The sequence below is a fragment of the Suricata suricatta genome, chromosome 15 (assembly GCF_006229205.1).
Source record: "Suricata suricatta isolate VVHF042 chromosome 15, meerkat_22Aug2017_6uvM2_HiC, whole genome shotgun sequence".
NCBI lineage: Eukaryota > Metazoa > Chordata > Mammalia > Carnivora > Herpestidae > Suricata > Suricata suricatta.
In genome coordinates, this window is record NC_043714.1 from 49927336 (window position 1) to 49949589 (window position 22254).

General features: G+C 36.1%; 1 protein-coding gene and 1 long non-coding RNA gene across 5 annotated transcripts in view; one reads left to right on the forward strand and one right to left on the reverse strand.

Moving 5' to 3' along the window:
* Positions 1–6645: 6645 nt before the first annotated feature.
* LOC115279509 lies at positions 6646–18958 on the reverse strand. The gene is made up of 3 exons (XR_003903477.1): positions 18869–18958; positions 9150–9318; positions 6646–7107 (listed from the first exon to the last, which is right to left on the reverse strand). It is a non-coding gene; the product is annotated as an uncharacterized LOC115279509 (long non-coding RNA).
* Positions 18959–19081: 123 nt separating this feature from the next.
* EMC2 (ER membrane protein complex subunit 2) overlaps positions 19082–22254 on the forward strand; it is a 46704-nt gene continuing 43531 nt past the window's right edge. For all 4 annotated transcript variants that reach the window (XR_003903259.1, XR_003903258.1, XM_029923719.1 and 1 more), the window contains exon 1: positions 19082–19157. Coding sequence is in view for 2 of the 4 variants with exons in the window: in XM_029923719.1 (XP_029779579.1) it covers positions 19118–19157 (40 nt within the window). In the remaining 2 variants the exon portion in view is untranslated. The remainder of the gene's footprint in view (positions 19158–22254) is intronic.

Sequence of the window (22254 nt, forward strand, 5' to 3'; positions counted from 1 at the left end):
TTAATTGAATCATTGTTCCACTCATTGAGCCAGTGTGTTCACTGACTAAAAATTATGGTGTTCTTTTCCCTGTTGGCTAATAACTTGCTTTTTGTTAAGGAAAACTATAAAACATTGTAATTGAAATATCTCTATGTAAATTCAGGAAAATTCTTCAGGCTGGATTTTTTCATATTGAAATCTCTTAAGTATTTCATCCTGGGGATAAACTCAGAACCTGGCAAGAGCAATGAGCAGAAATCCTTTAGAAGGGAATCTAAATTTATACTACATGAAATGAGGAGAAAACTTCTGGTTAACTACACATCGATTTCCTCATTCTCTTGAAGTACTTATAAAACAAAGGAATAAAAAGAGAACAAAAATAATGAAGAGAGATAAAGATGATGAGACATTAAATGGAATTCTCTGGGAGATAGAAAGCAGATGGAGAGTGGTGTACAGTGAAAAAAATTATAACATGGGAGCATACTTAGGACGTTATCCAGAAAAAAACATGTTCTTTGTCTTTTTTCTTCTTGATCTAATTTGCCCTACAGAAACCTGGAAAGATTTGGGACATTGAGGTATAAGGTACTGGGGAAGTTGGTAGTGACACTCAGGGCTAAAAATAAGGAAAATGGTTGAAAGTAGCTAGATCCTCAGATTTTGTCTACTCCCTCATACTTCAAAGCTAAGTAATACTCTCCCTAATTTCTTCTCACCTTCTACCCTGAGGATACCAATGTTTTAGCTTCTAGATAATTTATTACATCCAAAAGGCTTTGGACCACTAATCCATGTGAGGTATGGGAAGGGAAATAGGGCTGAAGCCAAAAAGATAAGTCACAATTTTTGTACAGATTGGTGGGACTCTGGTCCCCTTCTGTACTCTGCTCCTGGAATTCAGGATATTGAGACATATATCCACTAAGGTAGAAGAATAAGAGAATACTTATCTAGAGAACCAAATGATCTGAAAGAAAAGACCTAATGAATCTGATATTGAGAGATCCTAATTAAAAAAAAAAAAGCAGGCACCCAATTCATCATAAACACATAGTGCTTCCATATAGCATTCTAGTGGCTTGCACTTAAATATGAAACAGACAGCTGAGCATCACAAGACATTGAGTAGTCTTCAACATGAAAGACAGACATTAGACAAGATAAAGAGAAAATAAAACATCTAAAGAAAATAGACATTGAAAGGAGCAGAACATACTGTAAGTAATATTCTCAGAGAGATAGCAGATGATTACTGCTAAATAAAACAAGAACAGCATGCAATTAAAAAACACAGAGAGGGGCGCCTGGGTGGCTCAGTTGGTTGAACATCTGGTTTCAGCTCAGGTCATGATCTTGCAGTTTGTGGGTTTGAGCCCTGTGTTGGGCTTTTTGCTGACAGCTCAGAGCCTGGAGCCTGTTTCAGATTCTGTGTCTCCCTCTCTCTCTTACCCTCCCCTGCTCGCGCTGTCTCTCTCAGTCTCTTAAAAATAAATTTAAAAACATTAAAAAAAAACCCACAATGAGAGAAAAAAAAAAAAACCAAACCACAGAGAACGGGAACAAGGAAGGCTTAGAAATAAAAAAATAGGGTAGCCCAGAAGACTAATTTAATAGAAGATTTGGAAGATAATATTGAAGATATTTCTCAAAAATTAAAAAGAAGGTCAAGGAGATGGGAAACAAGAAATGAAAAACAAAGAATTTAGAGGGGCCAACAAAAGATCCAACTTTCAAACAAGAAAATGGAGGGAATGAAATTATCTAAAGAATTAATTACATCTAAAGAAAATTCCCCAGAACTGAAATGTATAGAGAACAGTCTAGGTTGGAACAGAGTATAGAAGAGAAATAAAAGATGAGGAAGAAAAAATTGATAACTGAACACTCGCAAACAGTATGAAAAACTACGGTAAATTTAGACAAATAAATAATAGAAACTGGCAAATGAACACTTTAAATAGTTACTAATTCCAGGGAAAAAAATGAAGGTTGTAGAGACAGAAGAAAGAATTGCTGAGATCTCCTTGGCCTATGATGGCAAAATGTATTTGGGTGTTTGAATAAATCTGAGTCTTTGAAAAAAGTATAAAGGATAGACAAAAGGGAAGAGAAGCAGTGGCAGAAATAATACTGCGATACTGAGACAACAGTAAACTAACTATATTACTTAGACATATAGAAAGAGCAGGGAAAACATATATTTAGAAGAATTTGGTATTTGGTTTGGGTGAAGAAGATTGGCATTATTATAACTATTTCAGCAAAATTTGCCTTAATACTATGTACGTATAGTTGATAAAAATAAAAATCTAGTTAATACAAAAAGGAAAATACAAGACTATAACAAGGGGTAAGAGAGACTGGAAAACAGTCAAGACCTACATGTTTCATTCATATGTAAACTTTAAATATTATAGGAGAACTTTTAGGTGTAAAGCTGGGCTCTGTAATAGATTTTTTTTAGTATGATCAAATAGTATTTCTCTTACTTTCACATTATATTAATGCCTTCATTTATGAAATTTACAAATTTATTTTTGTTTGGCATCTTTATACTTACACATGTACTACCTTTTAAAAACAACCAAAAGATCCATACTGTCATACACATTCTACCAAATTCATAATAGTAACTGTAAGAATATATTTCTGTAAAACTTTGTTTTCAAGTGAGATTAGGCTTACTTCTTACCTTGGTCATTGGTTGTAAGGAATAGAGAGGCACTGAAGCTGGCTAAATAATGAAGGGAAATTCACTTAAAGGATAAAACATAAAACACTATTTAAAAAACTCAGGGGCAGGTGTTTTGAGAGACTGGAACAAGGGAACAGAATGCCATCAAGACCTAAGGCTGTTGATTTCATTCTCTCTAGTCTCTCTCTCTGGGACTAAAGAACTCTTATTTCTTCATTTTGTTATGTGCCTGAATCAATTTTTTTTTCTTTCTATATGGAGATTTCTGTTTCACTTATGCAATCTCAAACATGGCCATTCCAGAGTCTCCCTAAATGGCCCAAAGCTGCTAACTAGAATTTCTAAATTCTAATTCCAAATGTTTGGAAGATGAATCTGACTGGTTTAGCTTGAGTCAAGTACCTACAATTAATCCAATCAGCTGTGGTCTGTGTTTGCGGTTATCTGTCATGTGACCTGATACTCATTGGCAGTGATTGTGGAAGCAGAGAAGAGATTAACAATAGGCAAATTGACCAACATACTTGCTTTGCCGTTCCAGCTCTCTTGATAAGGACTTAAAAGGTTTCTTTCCATTCTTCTCTAGTTCTTCCAAACAAAATAACACTCCAAATTGGGTTGACAGGCATCCCAAATGAAGTGGTGAAATGTGAAGAACATAAGGAAGAATATATGTCTCTCTTCTTGCTCTTATTTTTTCTTCACATGCATGAAAGTTCTAAATTAGGGAAGTTACAGGAAACTTCTTAGTATTACTTTTCATCCTAGAGACATTCCCACAATTGACCAGTATTTTAAGGCCAATATAATTCTCTGGGGATGTGAGTTATTACTTGAAGATATTCATTATGACTATTAATGGTATGAGAGTAGACACTGTCAGAGGAAAAGTTTTCCAGAAGTTATTGTTCATGGTATTGTTGTTTTGTTTTATATTACAGGATTAAAATTACATTTATATTTACAACTATGTAAAGCCAATTCTTCCATTCCCATCTCTTTTAAATTTTTTAATGTTTTAAAATTTATTTTTGAGAGAGAGATTGCGAGTGGGAGAAGGGCAGAGAGAGAGGGGGAGACACAGAATCAGAAAGAAGTTCCAGGCTCTGAGCTGTGGGCACAGAGGCTTGAACTCACTAGCTGTGGTATCAAGACCTGAGCCGAAGTTGGAGCTTAACCGACTGAGCCACCCAGGCGCCCTGCATTCCTATTTTATATCCTATATAGATAAGTATTAAGGAACAGGGTTTGGATAAGTGATGAACTGGAAGAAATACATTAGATTGTAACACAGGAGCTATTTGAACTAGTGTTATGTTAGCCCTCATCAAGTTTTCCCATATGCTCTTGATAACTGCTTTCATCTCCTCTTAAAGCTGAAAAAAGTAAAATTATGTTAAATGACACTTATATCTTGGCTTTTTTTTTAAGGACATTAAGAGAAATTCCAAAGAGAAGAAACAGAAGAAAACCTTTTTGTTATCAGGGTTTATCAGTAGTGTTTTTATGGGTTACAGAGGTTTGGTTTCTGTGTGGGAAGAGATGTGAGAACAGGTGTAATTATCTCATTGCATTCCACATCTTCATGGACAAGTTAGTTTAAAGATTTTTTTTTAAATGTTTCTTATTTACTTTGAGAGAGAGAGTGAGAGAGCACTCACGGGTGAGTGAGCAGGTGAGGGGCAGAGAGAGGAGAGAGAGAATTCTAAGGAGGCTTTGAGCTGTCATCATAGAGCCCAATGTGGGGCTCCATGCAGGGCTTGATCTCATCAACCATTAGATCATGACCTGAGGCAAAATCAAGGGTCAGATGCTCAATTGACTGACCCACAGAGGCACCCCACTGGACAAGTTCTTTTCGAGTAGGCAGTTGTTTATTTTATAAACTTAAACAATTTGATCTTCCTGACTATCTGGCTGAAAATTCAGAACAATTGCCTGCATTTTTTATAAATTTAAAGAAGATAGATTAGTAAAGTGTAGATAAAAATGTAACAAATACCATTTCTCTTTGTTTCTTCCAAGATATTACTTTCAAATCTACCTCAGACTTTTACTTAACTATCACCAAGGAAATATTACAGTTTGCTAGATCATCCTGTACTAGAACTGAATGATGAATGGAAAACAAAATAGAACGAATCCATGAAATGATGACTTCATTACAGTGATTATTTTTAAACACTTTAAGTTTATTTTATTCATGTATCAGGTATTATGCTATACTTTCATAGCCATCTTCACATTTAATCTTCTTAATAACCTCCTGAGGTAGGTCTTATTATCTTCTATCAAATGAGAGAGTCAAGGACCTCCACCAGGTCATGTTATGAATAATTGGTAAAGTGAGAAATCAAGTCAAAGTTTTAGGATTCCAAGGAATATCAGTGTTTTAATATGTTAATTGCAATTGGTAAAACTTCATAGAGTTTCTTTTTGGCAGTAGCTGTGAGAAATGGCATGTCTGTATATCTGTGTCATATATTTATTCAGATCACTAATTGCATGCCTAAAATTTCACTTGAGTGTCTATCCCTCAGTGACAATTTCTTCAAAAACAACTCTCTCCTTATAGTTTTGTCCACTGGTAATTCAAAGACATATTTCAGAAACTCAGCTACCTAAGTCTTTCAGCAGAAAGGGTTTTTATACTTATTGAGTAATACACACCTTTTCCCCTCTCAAATTAAAAAAATATTTTTTCTAACTAAAAAATTGTCTATTTAAGTTAACCCATGTACCTGCTCTAAAGTGACTATAATCTGAAACTGCAGAGAAGAACTCTCAGAATCATATCAGTGTACTCTGGCTGAACTTTGGTCTTTCAGTTAATTGTGCTTAGCATGCAGCTCAAGTTGATAATCTTGTCTGTGTTGACACTAAAGTATCTGCTTAGTGATATTATACTGCCAATTTTAACAATTTTTGTAAGTAATAAACCAAATTTAGCTCCTGATACTTTAAACTATTTAACTTTTATCATTAACACTTCTCAAAAAATGATATTATCAACATCATTTTTTCATTTCCTAGCATTTTTGGAATGGGAAAACTTTTGTTCAAAATTAATGGCTTAAGGTGTTATAAGCTATTCATGAACTAAATGAAAACCTGCAAGACTAGCTTACATTTTTAAAAACATATAGTGTAAATATGACCTCTTATGCCCTACACAAATACTGAATCAGGCTACATTAATAATAATTATAAATACTATTTGTGGCCACTCCATTATTCCTTAAATTAATATATTCAGTAGTATCATAATTGGGACAATTAATATGTTAAAACAGATTACTTTCCACAAGTTTTATTTTATATATTGTGTGTTTCAAACCAGAGTCAAATGTATTACTCTTTTATTTCAATGAATTCTAATGAGGCAAAAAGCACTATGTATAAATAGCATAATTCATCTGGAGAGTTTACAATGTAGAAAGATCTGTAATTGATGAGATTTCTATTTTTTATTCCTGTGTGTAGATGTTGTTTATCTACTATTTCTTTGAGAGGCTGGAATTCAGCTGTGAAATTTACTTGCAAAATTGTTTTATAACAGAAAATAACTAACATGCCTTTACTTTCAATATTCTATTCTTTGTACTACAGTAAGAAAAAAATGAACTAAAACCAGAATATTAAGGCCGCTTTTCTTATTTCCTGTCAGGACAGCAACCAAGTTATAATACAAAGAAAAATAAATTAAGGAGAAGATATTTGTGAAGACATCAATCAGATTCAGAAATCTGTCCTTGTTTGAAGCCTTACAACAAACACAGCATGCAGGCGGGATCTGTAAGGGAGTCGCCTTGTGTCATCAAGGGCCTAGATTACATCATCACTGATTTCATCTTTTCCATCTCCCAATTTTAATGTCTCTGCTTTTCCAAAGGTTGCTGTAATTTATCCCATGCGTTCTCAAAATAAGTGACATTTAAAATATAAACATGGCTTCTGTGTTTTCTTTATTGTCTTTGCCATTTGTCAATACCACACCTATTTGCAGCAATAATAGTACCTTCTTTTCTAGTTCCAATAAAAATGCTCTTTACATATCCAATGTTTTGTCAAGAATTTCTCTGATTTGTAAAGTGAAACACTAATAATACATTTATGTTGTTTTAGTGTACAATTTAATCAAAATGAAATTTGCTGAATCTATGAGACAAGAGCTATATTCAACATAAATTTGCCAGAAATGTTTTGCGTCATGTGATAATACTTCAACTATAATTTTATTTTTCTTCTTAGATCAGACTGGAGCAACCCATCCCTGAACATGTTTCAAAGACAAACAAAATTACAGTAGTTCTTACTTTGTAATATGTTCACTCCTTCAGGATTTTGAATCCAAAAATCTTGAAAAGGCTAGTAAGTCCCAGCTGAGAATCATGTGACAAGATGTTCAGTGACTGTTTATTTTCCTTTAAAGACATAGATAGTAAGGACAGGAAACTAGTTTCATCTACTTGGGAGTATTTCTTTAAAAAAATCTAGAAGCTGCCACCTTGAAAATAGGTGAATTATTTCAAATTGACTTAACATCTATCTGAAAGTAGGAAGGGATTTAAGAAGTTTCAGCAGTTCTCAAATGTGTCTGCCATGTGGTGCCAATTCACGTAGAAGTTTTTTTTTAATAGTTTATTTTCAAATTGGTTTCCATATAACACCCAGGGCTTCTCCCCACAAGTGCCCCCCACTGTGACCATTATCCCCTCCTTTTCCTCCCCCCTCCCCCTTCAGTCCATGGTTCCTCTTCAGTATTCAATAGTCCCTCATGGTTTGTGTCCCTCACTCTCCCCAGCTCTCTTTTAACTGGTCTGTGGTGAAGAAGTTAAACTCACTCCTTTTCAGGGACTGTTCTTTAGTAAATCTTATAACTCCTTTGGTGTTAAAAAAGCAATTTTAAGATAAAATTATGTGAAACTAAGTTATTATTACTTTTAACATTCTCCCTTAGCAAAATAAAAAGTTGGCAATTTATACTGACTGCTTCACCTTTTTCCTGGAAATTTTACTGGGTCCTAAAGCCCCAAATAAGTAAGCATTAATCTAATGGAGCTTCTGCCTTTCTACAAATAATTATTGAGTCTCTGGGGACAGATCATGAATGTGACACACAGATGTTGAATCAAGCTTAGAGTCTAGTGATAGACACAAATGATGATATATAATGATTATAATACAGTGGGATAAGTGCTTTTAGGGAGAGAGAATACTGGAGCATATGAGCAAGGTACCTAACCACAGCATGGGGAATTCAGATAAGGATCTCTGTAGGAAAAGGATACAAAATATGAAGTATAGTATCAATTTACCTTTTGATTTCCTCCCAGGTTTTGTGAGGAAAGTAACTCCTTCAAGTACCTGCCTAGGTACTTTGAAAAGCAAACCAAAGTGTTGCTTAATCATTATGGAATTAGAGCAAACAGCTATAATTTAGAGGCTGTTGAACTTTGAGGAAATAATCCTGTCCCAGCCAATACAACAGTTCTTTAGTGGCAGATATTAATTTCTCTAGAGATAGGTCAGTGGGATAACATTTTTAAGGTAAGAAGTGATATCTTCTTTTTCTTCCTGTCTCTCTAAGAGTGAAACTTGCCTCACTTTCCTCCAGACCCTGAATTACTGTCTTGGGGAGTGTCAGGGAGAAAACCGAGAAGTCGGGAACCTCATCTCTCTGGTTTTGGTTTTCAAAACTCATCAGAGAGGATATACATAGGTGTACCTGGCAAAACCACAAGACAATGCCTGGGGAATAAAGCACTGAGGATGAAAGGGTATGTTCCTTGACTCTGAAATACTATTCTCATACGGTTGGGGAATGGAGGCCGGAGTAGTAAGGAAGTGGAGTCTCAAGGGGAGCTGATAGAATTCAAGTTTGGAGGCTCCTAGGGAGGGAAATCTTATGTCTCCTCAGGATCTCGAGGAGGTGAAAGGGCACAGAAAAATAAGACTGGAAACATGCATAGGGAGGGGACCTCAAATTTCCATGTGATCCAAATGTAGTTAGGTGAGCCACAAGACCTGGAGGCACTTGTGGAGAGAAAGAAGGGCCTATACTGCTAATTGGAAGACCAAGTGGGCTTCCTAATGCCTTGAGACTACATGAGCATGACTGACATAGAACTGGTTTGGCTATACTGGTTGATAAATTATCAAAGTACTTTGCATTCATAAATAGCCATTACCCAGAGTCAACTATCTTCCCCAAACTGAAGAATAATGCCTCAAATGGCAGAGGAGGCTCCAGGATGCTGCATAAGCACTAAAGACAGTATCTATATCCTTTCTGACTGTTTGGTGTAATAGTTATCTATTGTTGTATATAACACTTCATTCCAAAAACTGGCAGCTTAAAGCAACAATAAACATTTGTTATCTCACATAGTTTCTGTGGGTCAGGAATTTGGGAAAGCTTAGCTGAGCTGTTCTTGCTAAACATAGATCGTGAGTTTGCACTCACTATGTCAGCTGAGTCTGAAGTCTTGACAGGATGGAGGACCAATCCTAAGATGTGTCACTCACATGCTTGCAAGTTGCAGGAGATCTCAGTTCCTCACTATGTGGATCTTTCTGTAAAGCTGCATGATTGTCTTCATGACATGGGGGCTTTCTTTTCCAGAAAGAGTGATCTAAGAGAGAGCAAGGCAGAAGCTACAATGTTTTTTATTACAGCTTCAAAAGTTATATTTCATCATTTCTAAAATATCTTATTGATAACATGGGTCACCCATATTCAATGTGGGAGGGGCCATAGTGTACTACAGAGGAGGTGAAAATCACTGGGGACCATTTTGAAGGCTCCCATCACAGTCAGCGACCTTGCCTCAGATTTGTTCAATATTCTAAATATCACTTTCACACAAGTCAGAGTAGCCGTGAAAAAGGAGAAGGCAGCAATGCAGGGGCAAATTCCAAACTGAGATTAAATTTTTGTCTTCTTCCAAGAAGGTACTCAAATAGAAATTGAGTTTTATAAAAATGCTATTTTGTTATTACACACCTGAATTTGTGCATTGATATTCATAGCTTCTGTGTCCCATTTAACTGCTCCCTGAAAATAACTGCTAAAGTTTTTCCTTGTTCACCACTACTCTTTTGTTGCTTTGTTTCTTTAAAAGGTACAGTCTTTCAATAACTTTGCTTATTCATTTGACTCTGGGAAGCACCCTGCCTCCTACCATTAGGCACCAATTTCATTCATTCTGGCAGGCCAGGTATGAACCACTTGCAATACCCTTTCTTGAAGGGCATCTGTGCAGCACAGCAAATGCTAACTAGGACCGTCCCGGCATTCAGAAGAAGTATAGGTTGACAGTGAGGGTTTTTGGATATGCACCATTCATATTTCAGACCTGTAATCAATTTTCTGTGTTTTGGGGGAAAGTATTAATAAAATTTGGCCTTACTTAAGTTTATTAACAAGCAGTCATTAATGATAGTAAGGCAGCTACTCAATGAATTATCAAGGGGCATTGTGAGTGCAGCATCTTTGGAATTCTCTAGTACTTTATGGAGATCTTGAGTTATAGAATTTTAGAACTGCTGCCATTTTTCAGTTATGCTGTTATTCTTGGAAAGATGTTTAAAAATCCTAAATTACTTGTAGATATTTGGAATCTGACTGAAAAAAGAAAGAAATACGAAATCCTAGGTAATTTATCAATGGCAGTAGCATTAAGTCCAATACCAAGAAAAGGGTGAATAATTCCTGATTAGTGTCTCATTAAGAAAACAAAACAAGCAAATTTTCAAGTCTCTGTGGGATATATATAATCTACCATGTCTTTTCTTCAATACAAAGCAATCATTGCTGAGCTATTAATCATATACTGGAAGAAGACATTCTGTGGAATTGAAATGAAATTTTCATGTCTAATAGCTACATTCAACAGCGTTTGAGTCTAGCTAGTTTTTCAGGAGACTTACTTCTAAACAAAAATTGAAAATTACGCCCAGAATGGAATAATAATAATAACTAATGGCTCCTGTGGGGGCTAATGAGGTGTGCTGATAGAATCTCACTTCAAGAAAGAACTTGCTATTCAACTGCAAGTTCAAGGAAGTTGACAGCCTCTAGTTATTAAAGCATTCAAAATTTATCTTAGCCTCTGAGCAGGCAGCCACTAGCCAACAACTGAACATGTGGTGGTTTTAGGGCCTCATTTCTGGCCAGTGTAGGTCTCCTCTAAAGGGTAATCTCTGCTCAGGAGCTTTTTTATTGAATTGGTTGATCCTTTGTTAGATCTAAATCATGGCATGAGACACTTTCTGTCCAGTCTAACGTCCTACTTTTCTTTTTTCTTTCATGGGCATCAAACATGCATCATGGTCTGAAAACCTTCCCCACCCAAGCTTCCCCTTCCCAGAGTACCAAAATGACAAAGCTACTCTTTACTAAGCTCCTACTCTGGGAAGGGGTATATCATAATTTGTTTGGGGGAGTTATTTAACCTCTCCAAAATATTCCCTTATCTGCAAAGTGGGGTTGTTGTAAAAATTAAATGATCTACAGCAATTTGTTAAGGGCCCGTACAGAGTAAGTACTCAATAATTGGTATATAATTGTAGGGTATTATATCACATGCCAAACTCTGTGTGAGAAATTCTGTGTTTATTCCTTGTGATCCTTGTTATAATCAGCAAATATTAATATGCTCATTTGACATATGAGGAAACTAGGGTTCAATAAAGTTAAAATAACTTTCTCAAATTGCTTAATTACATAGCTAGAATAGGCAACCTGGGGGTAGAGAGCAATGTACATGTGTGTTGGCAAATAATGCATTGCTGCTACCTTGGATGTAATGAAACTCCACACCTTCTATGACATGGTATGTACAATTTGTAATTAATAAGAACTACTTTGGGGACTTTTATAACTGTTAGGACTGTACACTTAATCCCATCACATATATGACATTAAAATCTGTCAATGGACTAAACATTTGTCTAAAGGCCTAGAAGAACATGTATGTCACTGTCACTCTCTAATGAATACTAGTCAGTTATTCTTGTAGAATGGCTCTCAGTCTGGGTTTTCCTGATGTTTTCTCAAGGTTAGGTAGAGGTTATGTTTAATATTCTATAATCTTGCTATTGCTAGAAAACTGCATCAATTGAAAACACCCCCTTTTCATGGCTGCAGCCCCCACTCACCCACAGAAATGCTCAAACCCATTTATTAAAAGATGCAAAGGAATCTGTAATGGAAGTATAATGGCAGAAGGAAGTTAAAATATTCTATTGCTCAAAACATTTCTAGTGAGGTGTCAGCAATTTGAACTGACTTGCAGGATTAAAGCACACTTTTATTGTTCCTTAACTTACAGTTCTAAGATAAAGAACCACAATGAGATATCACCTTACAGCTGGGAGAATAATTAAGCTCAAAAAGACAAGAAATAACAAGTGTTGACAAGATGTGAAGAAAAAGGAACCCTTGTGCACTACTGACAGGAATGTAAGTTGGTACAGCTACTGTGGAAAATAGTATGGTGGTTTCCCTCAAATATTAAAAATACAATTACCATATGATCCAGTAATCTCCCTACTGGGTATTTACCCAAAGAAAACAAAAGCAATTCAAAAAGATATATGCACCCCTATGTTTATCGCAGCATTATTTACAATAGCTACAATATGGAAGCAACCCAAGTGTCCATATATGGATGAATGGGTACAGAAAAATACACAGTTAATACACAAGTAATAATTTTTTATTACTCAGCCATAAAAAATGACATTTTGCCATTTTAACAACATAATTGGACCAATAGAATATAATGCAAAGTGAAAGAAGACAGAGAAAGACAAACACTATATGATTTCACTCATATGTACAACCTAAGAAACAAACAAGCTAAGAAAAAAGGAAACAAACAAAAAAGCAGACTCTTAAATATAGAGAATAAGTGGGTGACTGCCAGAGAGGAGGTAGTCAGGGGGATGGGTGAAGTAGATAAAGGGGATTAAGAGTACACTTCTCATGATGAGCACTGAGTAATTGTTGAGTCACTGTACTGCACATCTGAAATGAATATAACATTATGCTACCTATACTTCAATTAAGAAAAAGGGATTTTAAGTAGAATTTAAAAATTATGTTACATAAGTTTAAAAAAAACATTTGAGATTGTGCTGTTCCTACAGGTATGAGATAGAAATGGGTGAGGTTGCTAGAATGGATTTGGGGGTTGGGCAGTTTTCTTAGTGAAATTCTGCCAAGAAACCAGGCCTTTTCCCAAATAAATCCATGGAGTTGACCAAGTAAACCTTTGTATGTGCAAAAATGCATAGAATTTATGATCTGTAAGATAAGATGGACACTTTGTGCCCAGTGTTGCTACTGGCATTTAAGTCAATTCTAGCCAAAAGAAATCAGCATGACCACCCAGAGAAAAAGATGACCAGTAGAGGAAATGAGCTTGTGGCCTGATGGCAAGGGTAAGATATATCAGAACTGTAGGTCTGAATGAACAACGTAAGACATTTGTGGCTAGAGTGATGCTAATGAATCACAGAAGAGAAACTGTAGGAAAACAAAAATTGTGTCTGTAACAGAATAACATGAACTTAGGAGAAATGTATAAGTTAATACTTAGTATCTTTTATGGGAATGTACCCATAATGCAATTTATTTGTTGTGAATAAATACTTTTTTGAAAATTTTTTCAAGTACAGAATCTAGTTATAGTTCTATCATAGAAAATGAAGTCTATATGGGCTCCAGAGACCATCAGGTCACCATAATAGTTTGTAAAGACTCCTGGATGTTTGGTACCCAAAAGGGATGTTTACAAAGATGTATTCTGCACAAGGACTGTTTCATACGCACAGATGTATTATGTATCAGAACAGAATATGCACTTTGTGAACATTAACTATCATTTAAAACGTAGACTCTTAAGTATGGTTATAAATCTCAAAAAGTAACAGCTCTAAGTTATTGCTCATGTGGGAAAAATTCTGGGTGTACTCTTTCTGGATGTACTTTCCTCTTCACTGTTACAACTATGGCACAGAGCGGTAATTATCAGTTTGTGAATTCCACTGTGAAAGAACCAAAGTGATCTCACTGAAAATGTTTCCCAGAGACTCTCCTTTATTTTCTAAAATAATATAATTGGGATGTGGAATGAACTGCTGGCACATTTTAAGACATATATATTACAAATGAAGGCAAAGATGGAAAAAATAGAAGTGCCTAAATGTTACAATTATGCCAGCAAAGGGGGTATAGGCTGTCCTGTTTGGACAGAGCATATTAGATTACATAATCTGTAAAAAATGTAATAAAAAACAATGTTCAGAAGGTTCCTAAATCAACTCCGTGTTGATATGGTGTTTGGTAAATAGAACTCTAAGGAAAACTTCCTTCCAAATGTGAATGTGTCACAGTGAAAATCTAGTGACATGGAATTAAGATGAAATAAGTAATATTTTCCCTTAAATACAAAGGGACTTATGGTTTGATTCACTAATTAGAAACAATAACATGATTTAAAAGCTATAGTAAATTTTATATGAAAGTTGTACTGAGACTAATTTACTTTCATGGATAATTGTCATAGTAAATATAAGTTATAAAATGTGGGATACATAATGTGGGATATTTTAGTTCACTATGATTAAGACAGAACAAAACAGATAGTAGATTCTAAATATGTGACTTGATAATTTGGATATTGCAAAATCTATTAAAATGGTATTATGCTCTGTCTTGTTAAATGATGTCTATTTTATAAATGTCATAAGTTTTATTACTCTTAAGAAGTTGGTATAGTCTTTCATAATGTCTAAAGATATTAATTGAATTAAGTAAACTTTGATCATAAAAGAGAAGCACTCCAAAGTGCTTTGTGGGCCAACCAGGCTTAATAAATAGAGCTTATCCCATCTCAAAGAAAATATAGGCTTATTCAAAGTTATTCCTTTCTGAATCTAGTTCATTCTGATGTATTATCATTCTAACTATTCAAACATGAGCTAATAAAAAAATGAAAATCATACAATAGTGTCACATAAAAAAGGCATATCATAGACCACATTCATATGTCTTTTTCACTGTTTTACTGAGATCGTTAGATGAGATAGTATTTCCCTAACCATGTCTAATGATTAGTATGATCCAATATTTGGCTGCTTGGATATTTCCTTGATACTTGTCACCAATGCTGGGGAGTGTTCAGGTAGAGAAACAGAATTAAATATTTTTAATAAACACGAATGAAAGCTTCTTTTGCAAAGGAGTAAAAGGGTGGGAGATAACATTTTGAAAATGTTTTATAAAAGAAAATTTATATAAAGTACACTCTTGTTTATGTTCTCAGGGTTATGGTTTTATCTATAGAAGATATTTCTTTTTAATTTACATTTATAATTACAATATAAAATGTTAAAGAATAAAAAGTTTTGTCACTGACATACCAGTTTTTTTCTGACTGTGCCTGAGGAGGGCAAGTTTTATTAGACATCTAAAATGTTATAATATATAAACACACAGTCATTTTCCTTCTTCAGAGTGTACTATTGGTAAAAATGTTTCCTTTAAAAATATTTTTCCTATAAATATTTCATCTTTTATCTAGGATATAAATAGCTGATCTCCTTCATATGTATTTATGGTCTATGTTACCCCATAGTGGCAAGAACTTGAGCAAATCATCACTTCAGGGCAGATTAGGAAACATATCATGTCCACTCATTTCTCAAAGTACTGGCATTACCCTATTAATGGGTTGCAACTAGTGCTTTAAGAAAATAAAATGAAAAGGACTCAATTTGAAAAGAAACTATAGAGGACAAGACACATTGTAAGGCTAGTTCGTAAGTGTTGTTTCAGTTTTACATGTATTTATGCATACTGTGTGATGTAAAATGTATTTTTTTTAACATTTATTTATTTTTGAAGGACAGAGAGATACAGATCATGAGCAGGGGAGGGGCAGAGAGAGAGACACACACAGAATCCGAAGCAGGTTCCAGGCTCTGAGCTGTCAGCACAGAGCCCGATGTGGGGCTTGAACCCATGAATTGTGAGATCATGACCTGAGCCGAAGTTGTACGCTCAAGAGACTGAGCCACCCAGGCACCCCAAAATGTATTTCTTAATATGGGTTGCAGACAAAAAAGCTTTAAAAATATAGTTTTAACAATTCATAAATACTTTTTAAGTCTAAAATGAAATCATTCAAGTTTCCAGCTAAAAAATACTGAAAATGACCTCTTTAACCCAGTGTCATATGGTTTATTGCCTGAGAGACAGGAGCAGCTAGTTACAAGAGCATTTAATTGAAATGACTGAGGATATTTACTCTCTTAATTCATTAACTGTTAATATCCATTGTAAGTATTTAAAAGATACCTCCTTGGGCTTTCACCCTCAAAAAAATCCAACAAAATGTTGGGCATAAACAATTTAGTACAAATAATTATTTGTAGATGTATGTCACAAATACATATACCACATACTGTGGTAAGTAGCTGGAAAATGTAAAACAGATAGGTATGGTCCCAAACTCAACTATGTTTATAATTTTTAGGAAAAGATTAGATATAAAATGAGAACCTCCCATCCATAACCAAGAAATAGAATTCATCTGTTTACTATTATGAAATATTATCCTAACAATCACTTATATGAGCTGTTATTTTTTTTTTTTTAATATCTAATTCACTCATTCAACAAACATTTACCATATGCCAGGTGTTTTTCTAGGTTAAAATGACACAACTAAACTGACAAAGTCCATACTCTCAAGGATCTTAGACAATTATGAAACATACAAAAAGTAAGTAAACAGAAAACGTGGGAAGTGTCATAATGATGCAAAAGGCATTAATTAGGAGCCACTTTTAATTGGATGGTCAAGAAAGACCTCTTTATAAGTAGATAGTAATTTTAAATACAACTGAAATATGAATGACAAAAAGAAGACAGCCACTCGATGATGGAGATGAACATTCCAGGAAAAGGGGTAAGGGGCAAATGCCAGACTCAAGGCAGATAGGAATTTGGCATGTTTGAGGAATAGGAAGTAGGTGAGAATGACTTGGGTCTAGTGAAGAAAGACTGGTAGATGAGGTAAGAGATGTAGAAGAGAGCCAAACTGAGTAAAGCCTTGTAAACTGTGGTAAAGTGTTTACAGTATATTTTTTATTGCTTGGGAGAGTCATTTGAGAGCCATAAGCTTAGACTGAAGTAGTAGCAATGGAGATGCAAATAGATTTTGGGAAAATTTTGCAAGTACAATATAGAATTTGCTGATAGACTGCATATAGAGGATGGAGAATCGACAATACTTTCTAAAATTTTAGTTTGTGCAACTAGGTGGACAGTTTAACTGCAGTGCGGAAGGGCGACTTGGCGGGGGGCATGGTGGCAGGAATCCAGAATTCTGTTTGGGATATGCTAACTTAGAGATGCATGTTAGCTATCTAAGTGAATGTGTCAAAAAAGCCACCCTCGGTTTCAGGGGAGAATTTTTGGTGTCATCAGCATATTTATATTTATAGCCAAAGGACTGGTACCTCCATGGCAGTGTCATGCACTATCTTTTAACCTTAATAACAACTCAAAGTAGACATTTTCTTTTTATATAGATATGATTAACTTCTTTTTATAAATTTGAAACTCTGATGCTCAGAGATGCACATTCTGAAAGTCAACCAGCTACTAAACAGTGGAGCTTGGACTCAAATCTGTCTGACTGAGTCCTTGTTGTTTCCATTACACCAACCTGTTTGATTGAAGACTTAGAATATATGAATTTCTTTTATTTTTTAATTTAAAAAATTTAACATTTATTTATTTTTGAGAGACAGAGCATGAGCAAGGGAGGGCAGAGCAAGAGGGAGACACAGAATCTGAAGCAGCTCCAGGCTCTGAGCTGTCAGCACAGAGCCTGACTTGGGGCTTGAACTCACTAACCGGGAGATCATACCCTGAGCTGAAGTCCGATGCTTAACCGACTGAGCCATCCAGGTGCCCCTAAAAATTTTTTTTTAATGTTTATTTCCGAAAGAGAGAGAGACACACAGAATTGCAAGCAGGGGAGGGGCAGAGAGAGGGAGACACAGAATCTGAAGCAGGCTCCAGGCTCCAAGCTGTCAGTGCAGAACCGAACATGGGGCCTGAACTTACAAACTGTGAGATCATGACCTGAAGTGAAATCAAGAGTCTGACACTTAAGTGACTGAGCTACTCAGGCACCCCAAATACGTGAATTTCTGAGTGGAGGGTGTTTAATTTTTTGAATAAAGAGCTTCTAAAAGGTCTGTTTAGTTTGGAGAAAATGGAAGCTCATTCAGAATCTACTTGAATTTTATAAGTTCAATAGTCTTTTCTGCCCTTACAGAACTTCTCTGTGGCAGGTGCCATTCATAGTTTTCCTTTTTAAATTCTACTCCCTTGGCTTGTGGGATATGACTCTCTTTTTTCCTCTTATCTTGATTGCCTCTTTTTCACTGACCCTTAACTATAGGAATTTTTAGCCTTTCTTCACTTCACATATTCTCTCTTTACGATTTTGTTTCCATTATTTTAAATACTAAAAATATGCGTTGGAACGTATTTTTCTTGCTTCTCCTCCGGACATTTCTTCCTAGCTCTAGTAAACTACGTCTAAAAGTGCCTGAAAGCAATTAGCTTGGTGGGAAAAAGTGGGGAAAGAGGCCTTCCTCTCCACCCTCCCCTTTTGAGATTACAGAGGAGCGACGTGCAGGGGCTCTGATGGTCTCATTCGTACATTTATTTAGTTATTTCATTCATTTAATTATAGGAATTTACATATTGGCTGATCTTACGACTTTTCAAATCTAGAGTGGCAGACAGTGATCCAGGCTGGCACGAAGACATGCATGTGCCACACAAACGTTATGCGGAAAGGCAGACTCCCGCTTAGTCCCTCAAAAAGATTAGTAAAACATTTTGGAGCGTATCAGTTTAGTCAGTTTCAAAAGGAAATGGAAAGCAAATCCCGTTTAGGGAGTAGAAAGGTTGTGGACAATAAAGGATTGGAGCACAATGTTGTGTTGCAGCGGTACATGAAGAGAACAAGAGACTGAATTGGGGAGTGGGAAGAGAATGAATACATCTATGTAAAAAGAAAAAAAGAAAAAATGTGGCACACATAAAAAACAACAAGCAGCATTTACTAAAACTCCCGGTGAAATAATCACCTCATCCCACGCCGACTCCTGCCTCCGGCGGCTAGCCACGGTGTCCTCAGAGTCCCGGGGCGCCGCTCGCCGCCCAGCTCGCTCCGCCCCCTTCCCCAACAGCCCCTCCACTGAGCCGCGTGCACGTGCGCGGAGGATCCCGCCCCCTCCGCTCTCTCGACCAATGAAAAATGATGTCGTAAGCCGCTACCGCGCGGTCGTAGGTCACGTGACGGCGTTTCCCCTCCCTCTGACCCGGGTTCTGAGAAGATGGCGAAGGTGTCAGAGCTTTACGATGTCACTTGGGAAGGTAACTGGGGACAGGGCGGGTGCGGAAAGACCAAAAGTCTGGGAAGCGGTTCGGCAGTACCTGCTGCCCGTAGAGACCTGGATTCTCCGGCTGTCTTCTGCACTGGAGCTCTCTGTGGCCGGGCCACGTTGAGGTGGAGGTTCAGGCCGACCCCTTCCGTGGCCCGGTCGCCTACTAGAATCCGCCGTGTTCTACACCGCTTGTGCTCATCGATAGGCCTAGGGGCCCACATATTTCCACGCCAGTACAATGGCCCAGGGCAGCTTCCATTATAAAGCGGGTGGGTCCTGGGGCTGTCACACATTTTATAGCGGCTGCTGGGCGGCGCGGAGGAAGCGGGATACTTGCTTGCTGAAGCTTCCCAGCTCCCAGGAAATACAGGGCTTGTAAGTCCCTTTATTCAGTGCTGTGTAAGGGTTACAACACTGGAAAGGTCTGTGGAAGACTCATGAACAAATCCAATTCTTTTACATGCCATTTTACATTTTGTTCTCGCTGCAAAAGTGGGTTTCTGATTTCTCTTCATTATTCGCTGCCCCATTCCCCCTGAAAACACATTTATGCACATAGCACATTTTTCTTCTTCCTGCAAATAATCTCTTTTATGAAGGGGTAAAGAACTGGTTATCTTGGGCATATGCTCAAGTGTGGTAGGCTTCTTTCCCCATCCTACTTTAAGGTGGAGTGTGTTTAAATCTGGAAGCACCCAGACTTGGATCCGATTGTGTAAGACATTTTCTTTTCTTAAAAACTTCAGTGGGAAGCATGGCTAAGAGGAGAGCTAAAAGTTTCTCTAAGGAATAAAAATTGTGTAATTGAAATGTATATTCCCAGCATTTAACAGACTTCAATAGCTTGTTCAGTGAATGCTTTCTTCAGATGTTTAAACAATGACCTAATAACATGAGGACTGAAAGCCATATTGACCATTTAATGGTGACTATACCTATCCAGTTTTACAAAATTGCAAACAGGTATGGAAAAAAGTAAAATTCCTTTATACTTGAACTGAGTTCAATAATTTGTACCTGGTTTTGTGCCCTCTGGTGCACTGTGAACCTCAGTATTTGAGAGAATTCCTTATATTAAACAAAAATATTAAGTACTTAGTGCTAGATCTTGGCTATATTGAATTCAATAACACCTAGTCCCTACCTTCAAGGAGTTTACAGCCTAATGGAGAAGACATACATAAATACATAGTTTTAAAAGGCTTTTATCAGGATATTTAGTAGCCAGATGGTAAGATATGTGGCTGTTATTTTTAATGCTACTTTAAAAATGTTTCAAATATTTCATACTTTTTAGAAAGTGCTAGTTTGAAGTTATGTTCAGTATAGGTTTATTAGATGGTAGGAACAAGTAGGTGTGTAACTATCTTACCTACCAGCAGACAAGGTGATACAACTGGGTAACTTGGACCTTATTCTGTAGGCATTCTCATGAGAAGTGATGTAATTCTATTTAGAATAATAAATATTAACTACTCCACAAGTTTAAACAAAAAAGAAAACATTAAAGTGCTTTTAAAGTATTAAGTTTTTATAAAAAGATAGTTTAGTTCCTGTCTGTGCCTTTAGCTGTATCTATTTCCCCCCTTATGTATGAGCTGGCTATGTTGGCTTTTGTTGAATTCCCTAAACGTCTTATGCTCCTCTTGTCTTAGGGCTGGACAGATGTCATTTCTTCCCCTAGGAGTGTTTCTCCTTTCTTATCCTACACTTGCTACCATTACCCATTACCATTTCTCAGAATTCCCTCCAAAGGTCACATACTTCAGAAAACCTTCCCTGACCACCTACCCTACTCCTCCACTAAAAGTTTTTGAAAAGAAAAAAAAAGAAACCAGCAAAAGCAGCAATATACCTCTGGTCTTTTAACTCTGTGTCCTCATACTATTGAAGTACTTATTCAGTTTGTTAAGTTTTAGAATTTTGTCTCTTAGAATGAAGGGAGGGACCAGGTAGATCTTGTTCTTGTGCTGGACATTTTGGAGGAGCTCGGTAATTATTTGTTGACTAAATGAATTGTTAATGACATTAATAATAAACATGACCACATTTTCACAAAAATACTGTACGTCATTTTTCTAGTGCTGGAATCATTTCCGAAGTATGTTAGATAGACTTAGGCAGCTTATTGTACTAATAGGATATATTTGCTTGTTTGTAAAATGAAGGTTTCAGACCTTTCCAGATCAAATTTCATTGAATAGCATCATGAATTAAAGCTTTGGAAATGACTTATTCAAAAAGTACTGTAATTAGCTTAGAAAAAGCATGGAAGTTCCTCCGCTTCCCCTCTCTCCCTTCACTTTGCCCTATGTATCTCTTCTATTTGACTCTTCCTGAATTGTATACTTTATAATAAACCCATAATAGTAAGTGAGTTCTCATCTAAGTTCTGTGAGTCATTCTAGCAAACCTGAAGAGGAGGTTGTGAGAGCCCCAGACTTTATAGTGAGTTGGTCAGAAATAGTGGTGGCCCTGACTTGTGATTGATGTGAAAGTAGGGCAGTTTTACAGGACTGAGCCCTTAACCTCTGGAGTATGAATAACCTGCTTTTTTGTTCATTTCCTCTTCAAACTTTTCAGATTGAGTTCAAATCCCCAAGCAGAATGAGAGTCCAGCTGATTTCTAGTTATCAGAAGAAAGAATTAACCGTTAATTTGATTGGCTAAGAACATTTAGGATCTATATTCATCTTGTGATTTTTATTTTCATTTTTAGACTTTGAGCTTTAGGTACTCAGATAATATATATGAAAGTGATGAAAATACCTTGTGCTTCTTTTATACTTATTCTTTAGGAATCGATCATATTGTTTATTTAACTTATGTGTTTTATAGCAATTTAATTGTTTAAATCTATTCTGCATCTGTCTGTAGAAGGAAAAGGTGAGTAAGTATGTTAGATTTTTAGAGGTAGTAAGAAAGCATGTATGTGATTGGTGGACGGTTCATTCTTCCTTAACTATATGAGAAAGGACTCTTCTGTTTACTGGATTAGGTGCTCTTCCTTTTTCTCAGTTATTATTTCTGTTATCAAAATGCTGCTTTTTAAAACTTCAGTTCACTCATAATTTATAATATGCAAA